Below are 19,794 nucleotides of genomic sequence, written 5' to 3' on the forward strand. Positions count from 1 at the left end.
ACAACAAGAGAAAAGTTGGTAAAGAACACTGAAATTCTGACATTTTAAACCTTAATACTTGTTACTTCATGGAAGAAACATAACAGTATGGATCCTTCATATTTATCAGAGCTAAACAAGTCTGGATTTGTATCTTTAAACAGGCCAGTTACTGAATATATCATCTGAGAATTATCAAGATCTGATTTGAATTATACTGTTCCTTTCAAGTCTGTGTGCACAAAGAACACAAAGAAAATTAAAACTAGGGGCAAACTTGCTTGGCTGTCCAGAACGTCCAACACATTTAGAACATGAATAGAATAACTTCGAACAGTGTTATGAATGTGTTCCTACTGTGAAAGCTGAAAGGTGGTACAGGCAGCACAATGACGCAAGAAAGATGGCTTCCACAATGTACACATAGAGGTTGCAAAGTGCATTTTTTCACTTTAAAGGCTGCAGTTGAACACTGATGCAAAGGAGTAAAGAGCAGATATCATTAACATTTAATCTTTGAAAATTGGCTGGCAATGTTAGGAAAAGTTATGCTGATGCTTGAAAAAGTTCAGCTGAAAAAGACTGACCATGCATGATAAATGTGCTTCAACAGTGTTGCTTGTTAAATTAACTGAACAGGATACCAAGTCCAACATTTTGGCTTTAAAATAAACACTTGACCTATATAGTTAGTTTAATGCCAGTATGCAAACTAAAATAGTATAATCTCGCCTTGAGTATCAGTCTGATTCAAAAGTTCTATGTATATTAATCCTAGAATGTAGCACCAAAACATAAATAACATGTGCTACATCTTACATTCTAGGACTAATATATATATATATATATATATATATATATATATATATATATATATATATTCTAGATAGCACTAATACTATGTACAAAAACTACAATAGGTGCCAGCAGTGGATATACTGATTAAATTTTGTGGTCATTTGAACATATACCCCAAATGTTCCTGACTTTCTTGTCTTAAATTTGCTGGTGAAGTTGAACCATATATATGTTAATATTTAGTATATTTATTTTATTTATTTCTTTCTTGAAAACAGATTATTTCTGACAATAGGTTTATTTTATTTATAATTTCTTCCATGGGACACATTTTATCAACAAGGATACAAACAAAAGAAATACACTGTACTTCAAAACATGCATGACATGGTTTGATGCACACAATGAATGTTCAGCAAGTGAAGATTAAAATGAAATCCTGAATCCAGAAATGATCCTAACGATTAACTGATAAAAACTTAACATTTTTCATGGTGTTGTACATGTACCTACAGTAAATATAAGAGAACTGCAAGATTTTGGGGGTCACATACACATTTTATAAGTAAACATTTCCTTAAGCACAACAGTGCGTATGGTGTTAAAGCTTTATAAATATTTACATGAATAGTAAAATTCACTGTATATTAAATGTTTGGGATGTTCCATTTTTACTGATCACTTTCTTGATAATTACGCTTGATGCAAATGCTGTATTATAATTTGTTCATTAACAGATCGTGGTCAGATAGAAGGAGAGACAGAAAGAGATTCCAGCACAATATCTGCTGCTGACAAAGGTAATTGGAGTAAAGAAGCAACACCTTTCCTCATACAAGAGTATAGGAAGTATTAGGAGAAAGTTAAATCGGGTAGCATGAGGAGGAAGATATTGTGGGAAAAAACTGCATCCAGCATGCAGGCCAATGTGATCCAAGTTTCAGGGAGAGGGATGACTCACTAGAGGCTAAAAAATGTTAAGGATCACAACAGCAAGAGTGGAAATAATCCCAAGACATATGAATATGAAGGAGAGCTGGACAACATTTTTGGAGATGATCCAAATGTTATGCCAAAAGTCAAAGACAGTTCTTTGAAAAGGGCAAGAGCTGTTGATAATGATGAAACTGCGGAAAAGAGCAGCAGCAAAGAAATGCCCAAATCTGAACAAAAACGAGATAGAAGGTCGCACTCAGCACATGTTGTAGACATGCTTAAGACTGACACCGAAGATCAAAATACTAGGAAGGCAGAAGAAGCTGAGAGAGGATGCATAAGGAGATACTTTTAGTAATCAAGAGTCTTGTAAAAGCTATCATTGAAAAGACATGAAAGTCGTAGAAAAAATTTTATGTGTGTTTGTATGTTTGCAAATGCTATCCCTTACTAATAACGTTAGCAATTTGCCTTTCTAATACAATTGCTTCAGATACTTTAACTTTTCAGTTGGTAATGTTTTACATTAAGATTGTTTATTATTTGAGAAGTTTGAAAATTGCTGCAATTATGTTGCCTTCATATTGAACATTGTTACATTCTTCCCACAGAATGCATTTGAAAAGACATGTATCTATTTGGTTAAACAGATCTTATTGTAATAAGTTCAGACAACTGTATTGTTTTGACAGGTTGTATTCTTCATTTGTTATTGGAAATTTGTTTTTTCAGAATGTGGTATTTGTATGGAAGATGTGCAGATTGTTTTCTTGGATTGTGGACACATGATAGCATGTATTTGCCACATTACACAGAAGCACTGTAAAGATACTGTTTTGTCACATTACATAGCATCACTGTAAAGCTAAATATTTTGAAGACATAGCATCATTGTATTGCTAAATCCTTTGCCACACTACATAGCATCATTGTATAGCTAAATCCTTTGCCACACTACATAGCATCATTGTATAGCTAAATCCTTTGCCACACTATATAACATCATTGTATAGCTAAATCCTTTGCCACACTACATAGCATCATTGTATAGTTAAATCCTTTGCCACACTACATAGCATCATTGTATAGCTAAATCCTTTGCCACACTACATAGCATCATTGTATAGCTAAATCCTTTGCCACACTACATAGCATCATTGTATAGCTAAATCCTTTGCCACACTACAAAGCATCTCTGAAAAGCCAAAACTTTGGCCATATTACTTGCTATCACTGTAAAGCTACATCTTTCCTCTTTTTTAATACCACCCACATGGCATTTATGAAAAGCTTAATGCAAAATTATGGCATTCTATCCAGTTAATGCTATTACGTGGCTGCAATCATAAAACATCAATTGATATCACACAAAACAGTGGAATCAATCAAATTATAAACATAACATCTCAAGTCTCAAAGTGTTTAAGTGATATACCTTACTGCCACACATATAGGTAACTGAAATAACACCACCTTGGGGCTAACACTTTACACACTAAACTTTCCTTAGTTACTGAAGCACTTTGCAAGAAAATGTACAAAAGCAAGTAACAACTAAAGAACAAACTAAAATCTCTGACAACTAATGTTTTTAAATTCATGTTATGCGAGAAAAAATGTGGAATGGAAAATATGCTTGTTTAAAGTTCTGCAAAGTATATTACAGTGAATATACATAAAGTTTTTCATTATCACAAAATCAGTGTTCCAACTACAGTGCATGTATAATATGATGGCAGTGTATGGAAAAAGCCAATTGGTACATAAAGGGGTCAGCAGTTTGCTGGTATCAGTGGGCTTTAAAAACATGCTTGGTTATGCCATGCCAAGGAAATAGCAGCTAAGGCACACCAAGCCTGTCAACTCAGGCTGGCCTAGGTGGGTACTGAACCATGATCAAAGGATTACATGTCCAATGATCTACAATTGAACAACCATAGCAGCTCCACATCAGTGGATGAATCCTAATCATACACAAGGGGGGAGACAGTTTATTGATACTGGTATGTAAGGGTTGACAACTTGCTGAGGTTGCTATAAAAAGTGGTGTTCAGTTTGCCACCCTATTCATACATAAAGGGCTGGATGGTTTGTTGATAATGGTTCATAAAGGGTTGACAGTTTGTTGATGTTGCTATATAAAGTGGTGTACAGTTTGCCACCCTATTCATACATAAAGGGCTGGATGGTTTGATGATAATGTTCCATAAAGGATTGACAGTTTGTTGAGGTTGCTATATAACGTGGTGTACAGTTTGCCACCTTATCCATACATTAAGGGCTGGATGTTTTGTTGATAATGGTTCATAAAGGGTTGACAATTTGCCGAGGTTGCTATAAAAAGTGGTGAACAGTTTGCTACCATATCCATACATAAAGGGCTGGGTGGTTTGTTGATAATGGTTCATAAAGGATTGAGTTTGTTGAGGTTGCTATATAAAGTGGTGTACAGTTTGCCACCCTATCCATACATAAAGGGCTGGATGGTTTGTTGATAATGGTTCATAAAGGGTTGACAGTTTGTTGAGGTTGCTATATAAAGTGGTGTACAGTTTGCCACCCTATCCATACATAAAGGGCTGGATGGTTTGTTGATAATGGTCCATAAAGGGTTGACAGTTTGTTGAGGTTGCTATATAAAGTGGTGTACAGTTTGCCACCTTATCCATACATAAAGGGCTGGATGGTTTGTTGATAATGGTTCATAAAGGGTTGATAGTTTGTTGAGGTTGCTATAAAAAGTGGTGTACAGTTTGCTACCATATCCATACATTACGGGCTGGACGTTGCTCTAGTACTAATATTAGTACCCTTACTCGTACCTCGTGGACAGGGTACTAACATGAGCATATACGTATTAATGGAGCAAGCCGGGTGTGAATCACACCCGGCGCTCTTTTAGCCTAATAATAACACTTTAAACACATTCCTTGCATATAATCCAATAAATAGAGTAGTCCTCTTATTTAATACCGGAAGTATCGAAAATCATTGTAGAAATAGTTGTAAAATCTCGTTTACTTTTTTCAGCCGATATTTTCGTTTAGATCGTCCGCCATGTTATTTCAAATAATGATTACTTCCGTTCTCAGCCTCGTTTGTTTGTGTACCATATTAGGACACTGACGCCTTATTTGGAAATGTAAACAAATCGTAGTAAAAATTTGGCGCCGTTTGGGTCAGAAAATCTGCGCATTAAAAGTAAATACGGTTTATCGGCAACTTTGAAATTCAACCAAGAAGCGATTATTCGCACTTGATTGATAATAATATAGCGTAGAATATCCAAAATATGTTCTGGCAAGCCTTACGTATAAAAGAGGTCACGGCGAGAGTCTTGCGTTGTCTGTCATGGTGGACAGGATAAGGTTAGAGTAACCATGCCAATTTATTTTATCGTGTAAGGGCTTAATAAAGTCAAAATAAGCCAAACTTCTTTCACAACATGATTATACTTATGTAGTTGATTTCTACACTGTTTGTTTTTCTGACTTTAGTGATGATTTTTTTTGCTCCATTACATGATATGGGATCAGTTCGTAGCCTCAACCACAACAAATCAAGTTGAGGCTACGACATCATAGCTAGATGTTGCTCATATCTACACAAAGAAATGGACAGTCTGTTGATATCAAAATAATGGGTGGACAGCCTGTTGCTGTCTAAATAATGGGGTGGATAATCTGGTTGCTTGGTGGTCTTATTAAACAGTAAAAAGATCAATATAAAGTAAGAATATGTTGGCAATTTAATTTTGGGTAGGAAAGCATCCCTATATTAGTTACATAAATTCTTCTTACAATGTAAACAATCTTCAGTCATTATCATGCATGTACTGTAACACTGTAGCAAGAAATAATAAATTATTATTATAAGATTACAAATATTTTTTGTTCCATCCAAAGCTTAACTAAAACTAAATCATCATTACTCAAAACAATTCACATGCATACTTGATGCAAATTTTACAAACAGATATAAAACATACATTGTAAAATTTGTCTTAAATAGATATATTAATCTGTACAAAGGTTATAATAAATACAATATATGTTAGTTTGCTCCTGTGGAATGTATATCAAATGATTTGGAAGCTTGCCTGACAAAGGTTCTCTTGAAAGCATCAGTAAAAGCTCAACAGAAGACTAGACAATAAAAACAAATAATTTGTATTGCTGGTTCTATGTTCCCTTTGTCCATTTGATGTGACAAAGCAAATAAACTTGCATATTTCTGTGAATCATGTCCCTTTCACCCATTCGATGCAGTGAACAATAAGAAAAAGCTAAAATTAGGCTCGTTTTTTTTATACGCAACCCTTAAATAAGTTATACACAAAGATCACGATACAATGCTTTTATCATTGCTAAAAATACCAATGGTACCAATTACTAAAAATACCAATGGTACCAATTTGTACCCAAAAGTAATTTGTTTAGTCATGTCTAAAAAAAGGCTTTTTAAATTAAACTATACTTGTGGAAAGCCAGACACTTAAAAGTTTTTATTTCCCGCATTCATTTTAACTAAATCTAAGCTTCTCCCCTGCTCTCCATTTATCCCCTGATCTATCACTATTGGCATAATAAACATTGGTTTAAGTAATGTATTATGAACAAGTACATGTTATACAAGGGCAATGGGGGGGGGGGGGCTTTTTATAAAGTAACACTTGTATGTTATTTTTTTATATTTTTAAGTCATATCATTTATTTATAATGGAGTCGTGCATAAACAATTAAAACCCAATTCAAAGGTGCAGAGGTTGACAAATCCTAATATCATGGACATGTACTCAAAAATGCTATAGTCAGGCCACTGAACAATTAAAACCCAATTCAAAGGTTGACAAATCCTAATATCATGGACATGTACTCAAAAATGCTATAGTCAGGCCATTCACATTTTCAAACAGATCAATCTGAAGTTGGCCTCTACCTCTAGGTAAACAGCCTACATTTAAAAGTTGAATGGTTTTATCACCTATGTTATACTGGTAATCATGGCTGTTATCTACTCTGACATTACTAGAAGTTTGTACATAAAATACAGATGTTATACTGGTAATCATGGCTGTTATCTACTCTGACATCACTAGAAATTTGTACATAGAATACAGATGTTATACTGGTAATCATGGCTGTTATCTACTCTGACATCACTAGAAATTTGTACATAGAATACAGATGTTATACTGGTAATCATGGCTGTTATCTACTCTGACATCACTAGAAATTTGTACATAGAATACAGATGTTATACTGGTAATCATGGCTGTTATCTACTCTGACATCACTAGAAATTTGTACACAGAATACAGATGTTATACTGGTAATCATGGCTGTTATCTACTCTGACATCACTAGAAATTTGTACATAGAATACAGATGTTACACCATACAGGCCTAAACATAAAACCCAACCTGGACAGGCAGATAAATGGACAACAGCAACGTTACGTGTCCTGCCACTTTTTGTGGCCTAAAAGGCCATGAATAAAGTTAGAGAAACTCAAAAAATATTATGAAGTTAAATTATTTTATTCCTTAGCTAAATTAGAAGATATATTTTTTTCATCCTCTAATAATAAAATGTACATAAATATGTTGCCTTAATACCTAAACAAAGCAGTATACATAATTCTTATTATTAGATTTCAATCTTCATTGCAGTTTGAGGCTTTTGTTGTTGTTGTTGTTGTTGTTGTAGGGTTTAACGCCATTTTTCAGCACACGATAGGCTATACATGGCGGCCAGTATTAATGGTGGAGGAAGAACCCAAAAAAAACCCGGAAAGAACCACCGACCCACGAGAAGCTACTGGCAAGCTTTCTCACATACCAACATTAGCCGAATCCGAGACTCGAACCCACACAGACAGAGGTGAGATGGCAGTGATCCGTAACGGAGAGCGCTTTAGACCACTCGGCCACTCGGGGCTCCTGAGGCTTTTGTCTTTGCTTTACATGAGCCTGGCTTCAGGTGCATTCATGATTATTAAAGTTAAATTCCGGTCAACAGCATATGGTTCTCCACCTTAATGACCATCTCTTGCTGCCTAAGCCACCAATAATATATTGTGAAGTGTGTCAGAACTTGTACAATCAAACTAAAATAAAAGAGGAGAAATGGTGCGTAATTTGCAACTGCGAATGTACTTGCATCTCAACTGCATCACAACAAAATCCCATAGTGGAAATTAGTCAATATTCAAATTGAGTTGAATTCCTTGACAAAAAAAAATAACATGAAAGACCAATGGATCTTTCCTTTGTTACTAATTCTAGTAAGATCATAAAGTTTGTTACTGTATTTAGTAATAAAAACAAAATTTGATAATGCAGAATGTATATTATGCAAGAAGCTTTATGGGTATGAAATGCCTACATGCCAAAATAACTTGTCTGAAGATAGTACAAGTATAATAACTCGTCTGAAGATGGTACAAGTATAATAAATTGTCTGAAGATAGTACAAGTATAATAACTCATCTGAAGATAGTACAAATATAATAACTCGTCTGAAGATAGTACAAGTATAATAACTTGTCTGAAGATAGTACAAGTGTAATAACTTGTCTGAAGATAGTACGAGTATAATAACTCATCTGAAGATAGTACAAGTATAATAACTAGTCTGAAGATAATACAAGTATAATACCTCGTCTGAAGATAGTACAATAACTCGTCTGAAGATAGTACAAGTAAATTAACTTGTCTACATACATATCTTCCACTCATGGTCAAAATGTGTACAAACTTTCACTTCAGTCACTAAAACTGCAAGAGTAGTTGCATTCACAACATTTTGTCATACACTGCATACAGCTCAAAGCCAAAAAGGGCAATCACTCTTACAAAAATCCAAGAACATGGACATTTGTTAAACGTGCATCTTAAGGTACCAATTTTTACAATGATCCATAAAAGCGCAAGACAAAATATGGGACTAGTTATGCTAATATGATTGTGTCATACAATCATTGAATTATAGGAACAAAGTAATTTATTATAGGTGTGTGTATCATCAGGTGAAAACCATAACATATATATATATCAAGTTTCATTGTAATGTTGGGTACACAAAAATACTGTGTCAAGCAATGGGTTATGTCACAAGACAAAAGAGCAGTTACTCAAATGTTTTGGAAGCAATATGATTTGTTGATACTTGGATCTTTAGGTGCTGACAGTAATATTTAACATGCTAAAATCTGGAGATTAGTTGCATTAGCAAGTGCCAGACAGAAGAACAGATGAACTAGAGGATGACTGTAAGACTTCCCCTTTCCACACTCACAACTGTAAACACATGAATTAAAACTTTACAGAATCACAGAACTCTGAGAAACAAGAAATTCAGGTCATATGTTAATCTTTGGCCTTCAAAGCTAACATCTGTAAAATATGATGCAGCCAATTTAAACTGCAAAAAACTTGATACACATTTCTGAAAATGTGATGGAGACATGTCCTCTTTTACACAAGACTATTTGCCCTCTATAAGTAAAACTTAAGAAATTTTAAAATTTAACAAATTTGATCTAGGCTACTAATACTGCATACAAGCTGTTCATACTCATAACTGCATACAGGCTACTAGCACTTATTAAATACTGCATACAGGCTGCTCATTTTTAATGTATACTGCAAACAGACTGCTCATACTCATAACTGCATACAGGCTACTAACATTTATTAAAATACTGCAAACAGGCTGCTCATACTCATAACTGCATACAGGCTACTAACATTTATTAAAATACTGCATATAAGCTGCTCATTTTTATTGTATACTGCAAACAGGCTGCTCATAATGAATATACATATCACATTATTTGTTTATAATATACACAATTTAATTACAAGACTAGCACTTGTATGTGATCACAAGCTAAATGCGTGTCATTTAATCACAGGTCAAACATGGGTCATCACAAGTTAAAATGAATGTCATATGTCACAATTCATGACTTCAATGTGTATTACAATTCAAACACTCCACATGTATAGGTCTTGGATCACACGTCAAACACTCCATGTGTTATACAAATAGGTCCTGGATCACACAAATACTCCACATGTTATCCAAATAGGTCTTGGATCACAAATCAAACACACCATGTGTTATACAAATAGGTCCTGGATCACACAAATACTCCATGTGTTATACAAATAGGTGTTGGATCACAAATCAAACATGCCATGTGTAATATAAATATGTCTTGGATCACAAATCAAACACACCATGTGTTATACAAATAGGTAATAGCACTGCTATACACAATATAATGTTTCGTAACAGAGCTTTCCATTCATCTGGAACTGCATATTTACTAAGAACTGCAGTAACTTTGGCAATTTCATGGCTGATACAGATGAATATAAAGCTGGTAATAATGATGTTCAACACTGGATAGCTGGGAATCAGGACTAACACTCCATGTGTATCTGCTGCCAGCCATATATGGTACTGGGATATAAATAACTAAAATAAGAAGAAAAAAAGGACATGATTAGAAATTGACACCAATTACTGGACAGCATAAAAAGGTAAAGTCAGTCACTGACTAGATACCAACTCCGAAGACTTGCTATCACTAAAAGGCATGGTTTTACACTGACTTCAATGATTGGCAATTACTAAAGGCAAAGCTAGACACCAACTCTAATGGTTGGATATCAGTAAAAGTATCGCTTGACAGAATTCCAATGATTGCACATCACTAAAGACATGGTTGAACACCAACTCCACTGACTGGATATCAGTAAAAGTGTCATCATTCACGGACTGTAATAAAGATGGGGTGGAGGAAAAACCAAAAATGTTATCCCTCTAGCAAATGTTTATCAGACTGATCACTAATGTACTACACTTCCTTCTCGTGTTCATTAGACTGGCAACTAAGAACTTTCCTCAAGGTCAAAAGGCCAGATGTGCTAAATATAGAATGTACTTATTATCATACAAATAAAACTATTCTAAGTAGCAGAGTAAACAATGTCACAGGCTTTGAAGGATAATATCCCTCTAAGCCAAAAAATTGCATAAATAAGCTTTTTATTCCCCGACCCTCCTCCGCTCCTGCTTTTTTTCCCCCAAATTTTTTGAACATGGAACAAATCATCTTACCTCCAAAGATATTCTGCCAAACCAGGCAAAGAAGGAACTATATTTTGTTCTCAGCCAGCCATATGTATTTCTAATTAATATATATGATACAATCTGAAACAAAAGAAAGTAGTTTAATTACAAAAAAAAGTAGTAGTCTTGGGTATGAATGTATTAGGGTTGAATGACATCTAGGCCCAATAATGGCTATACAGAGCTGATAACAAATTAAGTTCTACAAATGTAAATACAAAAGAATTTGCACACAAGATTTTAAGAAGATAACTCAATCCCACTAAACCGAAAACATGAAGTACCACTCAATAAAAGAGAAACACTTTAAAATTCATTAAAATGTATATTAAATAAATTATAAATATTACAAAAGGTAAATTCCTTAAAATATAGGATTAACAAATTTGTTATCTTTTTGCAGACACTTTGAATAGCCACCTGCTTGTCAAATTATGTGTCTGATTATTATGGCTATACCAGACATAAAGTCTTTACAACTGTAACCTTTTCTGTTTTCAAAATCTTGGAATATCATAACTGAAATCTTGGTTGTTCTTAAAGTAATTCCAATCTTTGATTATTTTAATCAAGTGTCACACAACTACTAAGATGACAACAGCTGTAAATGACCTATGATATCATGGATCCTCTACTAAGATGATAACAGCTGTAAATGACCCATGATATCATGGATCCTCTACTAAGATGATAACAGCTGTAAATGATCTATAATATCATGGATCCTCTACTAGCATGATAAATTTAAGTTACCCAAGTGCACTCCAAATCCGGGTTTGTGAAACATTCTACAAATAAGATGATTTCTCTAAATGCAGTAGTTCAAGTTACCTGAAGAAATGACAGACGGATGGATGGACACGACAGGTCAAAGCCACAATATTTTGCAATGATCAAATCTAGGACATGAAGAGCATATTAAGAACAAAATATACGACCTGCATACTAGTACTACACATATATCATAATTACGTTGTTTTTGTCGTAAACAAAGAACTGGGTATGGCCTGTACATCAAGCCTGCCACAGGAACTTTTAATTAATTAATGATATGAGTGTGTGATTTGGTTTTTTAATGTAGCTTTAAAAAATTTTCAGTCATATCACTACAATGTCAGTTTCAAGGTTTACCACACTTGCAGATTATTGTGACTCCTGATGAATAGATTTCCTTACATACAAGTATAATGGATGTTGAAATTCAATTACATGGCCAATTTCAAGGTTTACCACACTTGCAGATTATTGTGACTCCTGAAGAATAGATTTCCTTGCATGCAAGTATGATGAATGTTGAAATTCATTTGCATGGCCAATTTCAAGGTTTTGCCACACTTGCAGATTATTCTTCAAGATGTGACATTGTCATTTTTGTACAACTGTGGCAGAAATGAGAATAAGATTTGTCAAAAAATGCTGACATAATTTAACAAATTTGTATCTTTTTGTTTAATATATATATAGAACATTGTATTTCTTTACCATGGCCATTTTTATGCATACATCATCACTCAACAAGCCATTTTTCATGCATACATCATCACTCAACAAGCCATTTTCATGCATACATCATCACTCAACAAGCCATTTTTCATTCATGCATCATCACAAAACACCATTTTTCATGCAAACATCATCATGAAACACCATTTTTCATTCATACATCATTCAACAAGCCATTTTTCATTCTTTTATCACAAAACACCATTTTTCATGCATACATCATCATGAAACACCATTTTCATGTGTATATATATATATCGTCACTCAACAAGCCATTTTTCATTCATACAGCATCACAAAACACCATTTTTCATGCAAACATTATGAAACCATTTTTCATGTATATATATATATCATCACTCAACCAGCCATTTTTCATGCATACATCATCACAAAACACCATTTTTCATGTAAACATATCATGGAACCATTTTTTCATGCATACATCACTAACAAGCCATTTTTCATTCATGCATCATCACAAAACACCATTTTTCATGTATTCATCACTCAACAAGCCATTTTTCATGCATACATCATCATGAAACAATCCATTTCTATACAAAATATTTTCTGGGCAATCACAAAAATAAACAAACCCCTGCTAATGTTGCCTGAAAGCAAAAGCTCTCCAATAACTACTAGTGTATACTTACAGGTACAAACGTTATATAGGAATGGACTTCATTGCATTCCTGCTTGTTTCTACAGAGGCATGAGAAAACAACATAGCTCTGAAAAATACAGAATTAGGAATATTAAAATGTGTTATTTTGACAATTGGGAAATAATTCTGAACTTTAATCAAATTATTCAGAATAAGGATTCTTATTAGAATTATTCATTGCTAATACAAATTAACATCAGAACAGTTATAAATACAACAGTACTAATAATATAACAAATTTATTTTTTAAAAACTTCCACAGTACTATTCCACTTAGCTCTAACTGAAGATTGGGGGACATCATTTCTTTTTACGGGCACCCCCACCCCCCACCACAAAAGCAAGAGTAAAAATTATACAGAAAACAAGATGCACAAGTGAGCCTGACGTCACTCATCAGATTTACTTATCATTTGACTATTTCACTAACCAGGATTACTGCAGTAATGTAAGAACATTATCATATACAAACTAGTTACCAGCCTTAAAATTAAGTCAATTTTACCTATTAAGTTTTACTGAAATTAAATTAGAAATAAAGTCTCAGTGAAGTGCATTCAAAATGATGCAAAATTGTGTCAGTGTGCACTGAATTGACTTGTAACAGAACCAGCCTTTGACCATGATAATGCTAACATTAAAAACGATTTCTGATTATAATCTTAGTGAAATTTCTTCTCCAGGCTGATGACAAGCTTAGCCAATTAAATACAAGACTGCCTAATACTCAACTAAATACATAACTGCCTAATACATATTAAAAAATCTTGCTTATAATAAAATTCATTCAAGATCCTGATAATGACTATTTTACAAGTCTGCTCTGAATCTGATACTCGAGTGTTGACAACTAGCCAATCAGAAGCAAGACATCTGGACAACTCAGCCAGTCAGAAGCAAGACATCTGGATATTATTGCTCACCATAAATGTTCTCATCCGAGATCTTGATGATATCAACCTATTCATAAAATTTCATCAAAATCTTCTTTTTTTTAATAAATTCAATCTCTGATGTGGAAACAAGCCCAGCCAATCAGATGCAACACTTGTCATCTCTATTGTTTTTTTTTTATTTAAGATAATAACTTTCATATATATCATGCTTAATTTTATATTATAAAAAAGCAATACTTTTATTGTAGGACAAATACTGCTAAAAATGAATACTCTCTCGTGACATGTCATAACAAAAATCCTGGCAAGGAGAACCTGATTTCTCAAGACAAATTGTCTCACATAGGAATGGTCTCTCAAGACAGATTGTCTCACATAAGAGTGGTCTCTCAAGACAGGTTTAACTGCATTATATTGATGTTAAGTCTAGATACTTACAAAGATTCCTATGACTCCAAGTCCAGTAAATGCTGCATTCAAACTACCAGACAATAAATTCTCTTTATTTTTGTCATTTATAATTCTGTATTTTAACAGCATTTGGTAACCAAAGGCAAAGACCATTCCAAACAAAACACTCTGTAAAAAGAAGAAAGAAAAAGAAAACAAAAATATGTTGACAATACACCTTATTGCTAGGTCTGAATGTAAATTTTTTTCTTACTTACATTTGTTGGCACGTTGATAAAAATATAGTAAAAAAAAAACTTTAACATCCACTTGTAATTTTTTACCTAGTTACCTATATTCAATAAAAAAGACGTTTTAGCAAAAAGAACTGTATTTCTTATCCGATTCAGCTTTAACAAGTCGCCTGAAGGGACTAATGCTCTATTGGCTGAAATGAGTGCCCTGAAATCCACAATATGACAATTTTTTCAATTCGACTGTCAGGTGTAGAAACCATTTGTGATATTTGCGGATACCCAATGTCAATGAACAAGTCTAATAAGTATCAATATCAATAATAAGAGAACTTGTGTTAAAATCCAATTTCTCTGTGTAGATTGCTACTTTTATTGGGTCTGATCCGATGAAAAAAACAGGAACACTTAATATAAAAATGTCTATCATCTAGATGTTGTTGTTGTTGTTGTTGTTGTTGTAGGGTTTAATGCCATTTTTCAGCACACGGCTATACATGGCAGCCAGTATTAATGGTGGAGGAAGAACCACGACCCACGAGAAGCTACTGGCAAGCTTTCTCACATACCCACATTGGCCGAATCCAAGACTCGAACCCACGCAGACAGAGGTGAGATGGCAGTGATCCGTAATGGAGAGCGCTTTAGACCACTCGGCCACTTTTAGACATTGTATACTTGTGCTTGTGTACCTAAAGAGACTGTATGATATATACATGTGTGTATATATATATATATATATATATATATATATATATATATATATATATATATATATGTTCTTTCTTTTCCATTTAATGTACATCAAATTTATTTCCCTAGATTATCTCATAACTAGGAATGTTTGACTATAAGGTGGTCTTGGGGTGGTGCTTCATGAAACAGTGGTGGACCTATTACGGTAATATCAAAATTATTTTTAAAAAAGACTTTCAAGATGGCTACTGTAGTGTCCATTTTGGATTTAATATTAATGCCATGTTCATTTAGGATCAATCAGATATCACATTAAGTTCTCTGGCAAAGACCATATTCTACTATGACCATCCCTTTAGAACCAGCAACAATAACAAGATTTTCATTCTGGCCTCCATGTTGACCTTTTTGGATGTCAGACTAGCACAATATTTTTTTGTTTGAGACAAGCTATACATTTCAAGTCTTCTGGTTAAAAAAACACAACATATAACCTACTCTGGAGGAACACCAATAACAACATGTTCAAGATGGCTGTCATGGTGGCTATTTTAGATGTCCAATCAACACCACTTTCATTTTGGACCAACTAGACATCATGAAAGTCTTCTGGTGACAAATCCCATGTTGGTATGATCATCCATTCTAGAGGAAATGATTTTCAAAATGCACACCATGGTGACCTTATTGATGTCCAAGGGGTAGTAATTTATTTAGAACCAACCAGTATTTGAGAAGCATTAGCAATAGCAACGTTGCACATGATGATGACATCACATAAACTTTAAGGTTGTGCATGATGACAGATGTGAGGCCATCACATAAACTTTAAGGTTGTACATGATGATGACAGATGTCAGGCCATCACACAAACTTTAAGGTTGTGCATGATGACAGATTTGAGGCCATCACATAAACTTTAAGGTTGTACATGATGATGACAGATGTCAGGCCATCACACAAACTTTAAGGTTGTGCATGATGACAGATGTGAGGCCATCACATAAACTTTAAGGTTGTACATGATGATGACAGATGTCAGGCCATCACATAAACTTTAAGGTTGTGCATGATGACAGATGTGAGGCCATGACATAAACTTTAAGGTTGTACATGATGATGACAGATGTGAGGCCATGACAAACTTTAAGGTTGTGCATGATGACAGATGTGAGGCCATGACATAAACTTTAAGGTTGTGCATGATGACAGATGTCAGGCCGTGACATAAACTTTAAGGTTGTACATGATGATGACAGATGTCAGACCATGACATAAACTTTAAGGTTGTGCATGATGATGACAGATGTCAGGCCATCACATAAACTTTAAGGTTGTGCATGATGACAGATGTGAGGCCATCACATAAACTTTAAGGTTGTACATGATGATGACAGATGTCAGGCCATCACATAAACTTTAAGGTTGTACATGATGATGATGACATGTCAGGCCATCACATAAACTTTAAGGTTGTGCATGATGACAGATGTGAGGCCATCGCATAAACTTTAAGGCTGTACATGATGATGACAGATGTCAGGCCATCACATAAACTTTAAGGTTGTGCATGATGACAGATGTGAGGCCATCACATAAACTTTAAGGTTGTACATAATGATGACAGATGTCAGGCCATCACATAAACTTTAAGGTTGTACATGATGATGACAGATGTCAGGCCATCACATAAACCTTAAGGTTTTGTGGCATGCTGAGTTAATATCCAATTATATAATTTTCTTCATTATATTCATATTGTCAAACCTAATAAATTTTTAAAAAAATTAATTTGTGAATAAAACTGGAACTGAACTGTCAAAATCCATCAAGTAGATTACATTTATGAGTATTATATAACATTCATCATAACAATAATTAGTTACATCCGACATAACAATGTTATATATTAGTTTGGGTTCCATCCCCAGTCGAGTCATACCAAAAACTTACAAAAATGGTACTAACAGCTGCCTCACTTGGTGCTCAGCATTAAGAGGTTAGTGTTAGGACAGGTCGGCCTGGTGTCAGGATAATGTGACTGGGTGGGACAGCATGCTACATGCCTGTGGCATGATGCCCCAGTGCTAGACATCACTATAAACTGTCACTGCAGACATCGTAGCAATATGACTGAAGAATTGTTAAAGCAACGTTAAAAATCCAAATCACACATACACACACACATTATATATTAGTTTAATATAGTTTACTTTTACCAATGCTGTCTCAGCAATTAATGGCTTTAAGATGACATTAGATTTCTGCTTCTACTGGATGAAACATGAATTTCCGATGCAGTAATGTTGTACCAAAGTTTCAGATGAATATAGCATCTGATGTAGAAGATATGTGACTTTCAAAACATTAACAGAACACCTTAGAACTGCTGATGCCACTACCGCTGTCATTGTCAACACTTGAAAAATAATGCCCAAGTCAAAACAGTCTATGCCACTGCTGCTATCAACACTTGAAAAATGTTGCCTAATTCCAACCAGTCACATGCTGAGTTGATAACACTGCTGCTGTTAACACTTAAAAAAAAAAAGATTTAACCAGTCAGTTGATGCCACTACTGCTATCAACACTTGAAAAATAATATTTAAGTCAAACCAGTCACAGGTGAGACAACAATGAATCATATACATGTAAATGAAACTGAAGTATCAAGGATTTGATATGGCTTGTTTTTTCTTTCTTTATAAGGATCAATTTTTTTTCTCTGTTAAGATAAACATGCAAACTTACATATCTGTCTAACTGCCATCGGAATCGCCACTCATGTATGGAATCATCGGATGTGACAAATAAAGGCTTCAATGGCCTTAGCAGGAACAGATGCTCAAAAAACACCTGACAAACAATTTTAAAACATGAAAATTTTAAAACATGTAGATTTTAACCAGCATAGATAAAAACATTTGAAAAAAATTAAAACACTTTAATGAAGGTATGACAAATTTCTTCTTTCAAATCTCAAATTTAAAAAAAATATTTAACATTTTGTGATTATATCACTCAACTGTCATCTGTAATAATGTAAATTAGTGAAAATCTGCTGGCATCTATTAAAATGATAAAGTGTGGTGAAGTTTATCGTCACTGATTGTTATAATGATAAAGTGTCAAGCAGTGAAGGGAAAGTCTGTCATGATAAAGTGTTGTGTAGAAAGCATCTGTTGTCATCTGTTATAATGATAAAGTGTAGTGAAAAAAGCATCTGTTACTATCTGTTATAATGATAAAGTGTAGCCAAGAAATCATCTGTTGGCATCTGTTATAATGATAAAGTGGTGTGTAGTATAGAGAGAGTATGTTGCTATCTCTTCACCAAGTGACAGTAGTATTAGTTTGTTACCATCTGTTAAAATGATTAAGTGTGGTGTATGGTAAGGAAAGTTTGTTGCATCTGTTAAAATTAAAAAGTGTTCTGTAGGGTAGGGAGAGTCTGTTGCCCTCTGTTACAATGATAAAGTGTGGTGTAGGGTAGGGCATGTTTGTTGCCATCTGTTAAAATGATAAAGTGTGGTGTAGGGTATGGACAGTTTGTTGTTCTCTAGTACAACAATAAAGTGTGGTGTAGGGTAGAGACAATTTGTTGCCCTCCGTTACAATGATAAAGTGTGGTAAAGGGTAGAGACAGTTTGTTGCCCACTGTTAAAATGATAAATGTGGTATAGGGTAGGGCATGTTATTGCCATCTGTTAAAATGATAAAGTATGGTGTAAAGTAGGGCAAGGTTGTTGCCCTTTGTTAAAATGATAAAGTGTGGTGTAGGGTAGAGACAGTTTGTTGCCCTCTGTTACATTGAGAAAGTGGTGTAACATAGGGAGAATTTGTTGCCCTCTTTTAAATCGATAAAGTGTGGTGTAGGGTATGGACAGTTTGTTACTCTCTGTTACAATGATAAAGTGTGGTTTAGGGTAGGAACAATTTGTTGCCCTCTGTTACAATGATAAAGTGTGGTAAAGGGTAGAGACAGTTTGTTGCCCACTGTTAAAATGATAAAGTGTGGTATAGGATATGGGCAGTTAAAATGATAAAGTGTGGTGTAGGATAGTGAGTGTCTGTTGCACTCAATTAAAATGATAAAGTGTGGCGTAGGGTAGTGAGAGTCTGTTGCACTCCATTAAAATGATAAAGTGTAGTGTAGGATAGTGAGTATCTGTTGCACTCCATTAAAATGATAAAGTGTAGTGTAGGATAATGAGAGTCTGTTGCACTCCATTAAAATGATAAAGTGTAGTTTAGGATAGTGAGTGTCTGTTGCACTCCATTAAAATGATAAAGTGTGGTGTAGGGTAGTGAGTGTCTGTTGCACTCCATTAAAATGATAAAGTGTAGTGTAGGATAGTGAGTGTCTGTTGCACTCCATTAAAATGATAAAGTGTGGTGTAGGGTAGTGAGTGTCTGTTGCACTCCATTAAAATGATAAAGTGTAGTGTAGGATAGTGAGTGTCTGTTGCACTCCATTAAAATGATAAAGTGTAGTGTAGGATAGTGAGTGTCTGCTGCACTCCATTAAAAT

The 19,794-nt window shown here is 34.4% G+C and overlaps 1 protein-coding gene across 2 annotated transcripts in view; it reads right to left on the reverse strand.

Annotated features, from left to right (window-relative positions):
* Nucleotides 1-5,443: 5,443 nt before the first annotated feature.
* LOC149790594 (N-acetylneuraminate (7)9-O-acetyltransferase-like) overlaps nt 5,444-19,794 on the reverse strand; it is a 139,145-nt gene continuing 124,794 nt past the window's right edge. For both annotated transcript variants that reach the window (XM_089972693.1, XM_089972690.1), the window contains 5 exons: nt 18,015-18,119; nt 14,362-14,502; nt 13,017-13,094; nt 10,846-10,938; nt 5,444-10,200 (listed from right to left, as the gene is read on the reverse strand). In XM_089972693.1, the coding sequence (XP_089828819.1) occupies nt 9,943-10,200; nt 10,846-10,938; nt 13,017-13,094; nt 14,362-14,502; nt 18,015-18,119 (675 nt within the window). In that variant the 3' untranslated portion in view covers nt 5,444-9,942. The remainder of the gene's footprint in view (nt 10,201-10,845; nt 10,939-13,016; nt 13,095-14,361; nt 14,503-18,014; nt 18,120-19,794) is intronic.

Source organism: Sinohyriopsis cumingii, chromosome 10 (genome assembly GCF_028554795.1).
Source record: "Sinohyriopsis cumingii isolate HCF-2022 chromosome 10, ASM2855479v2, whole genome shotgun sequence".
NCBI lineage: Eukaryota > Metazoa > Mollusca > Bivalvia > Unionida > Unionidae > Sinohyriopsis > Sinohyriopsis cumingii.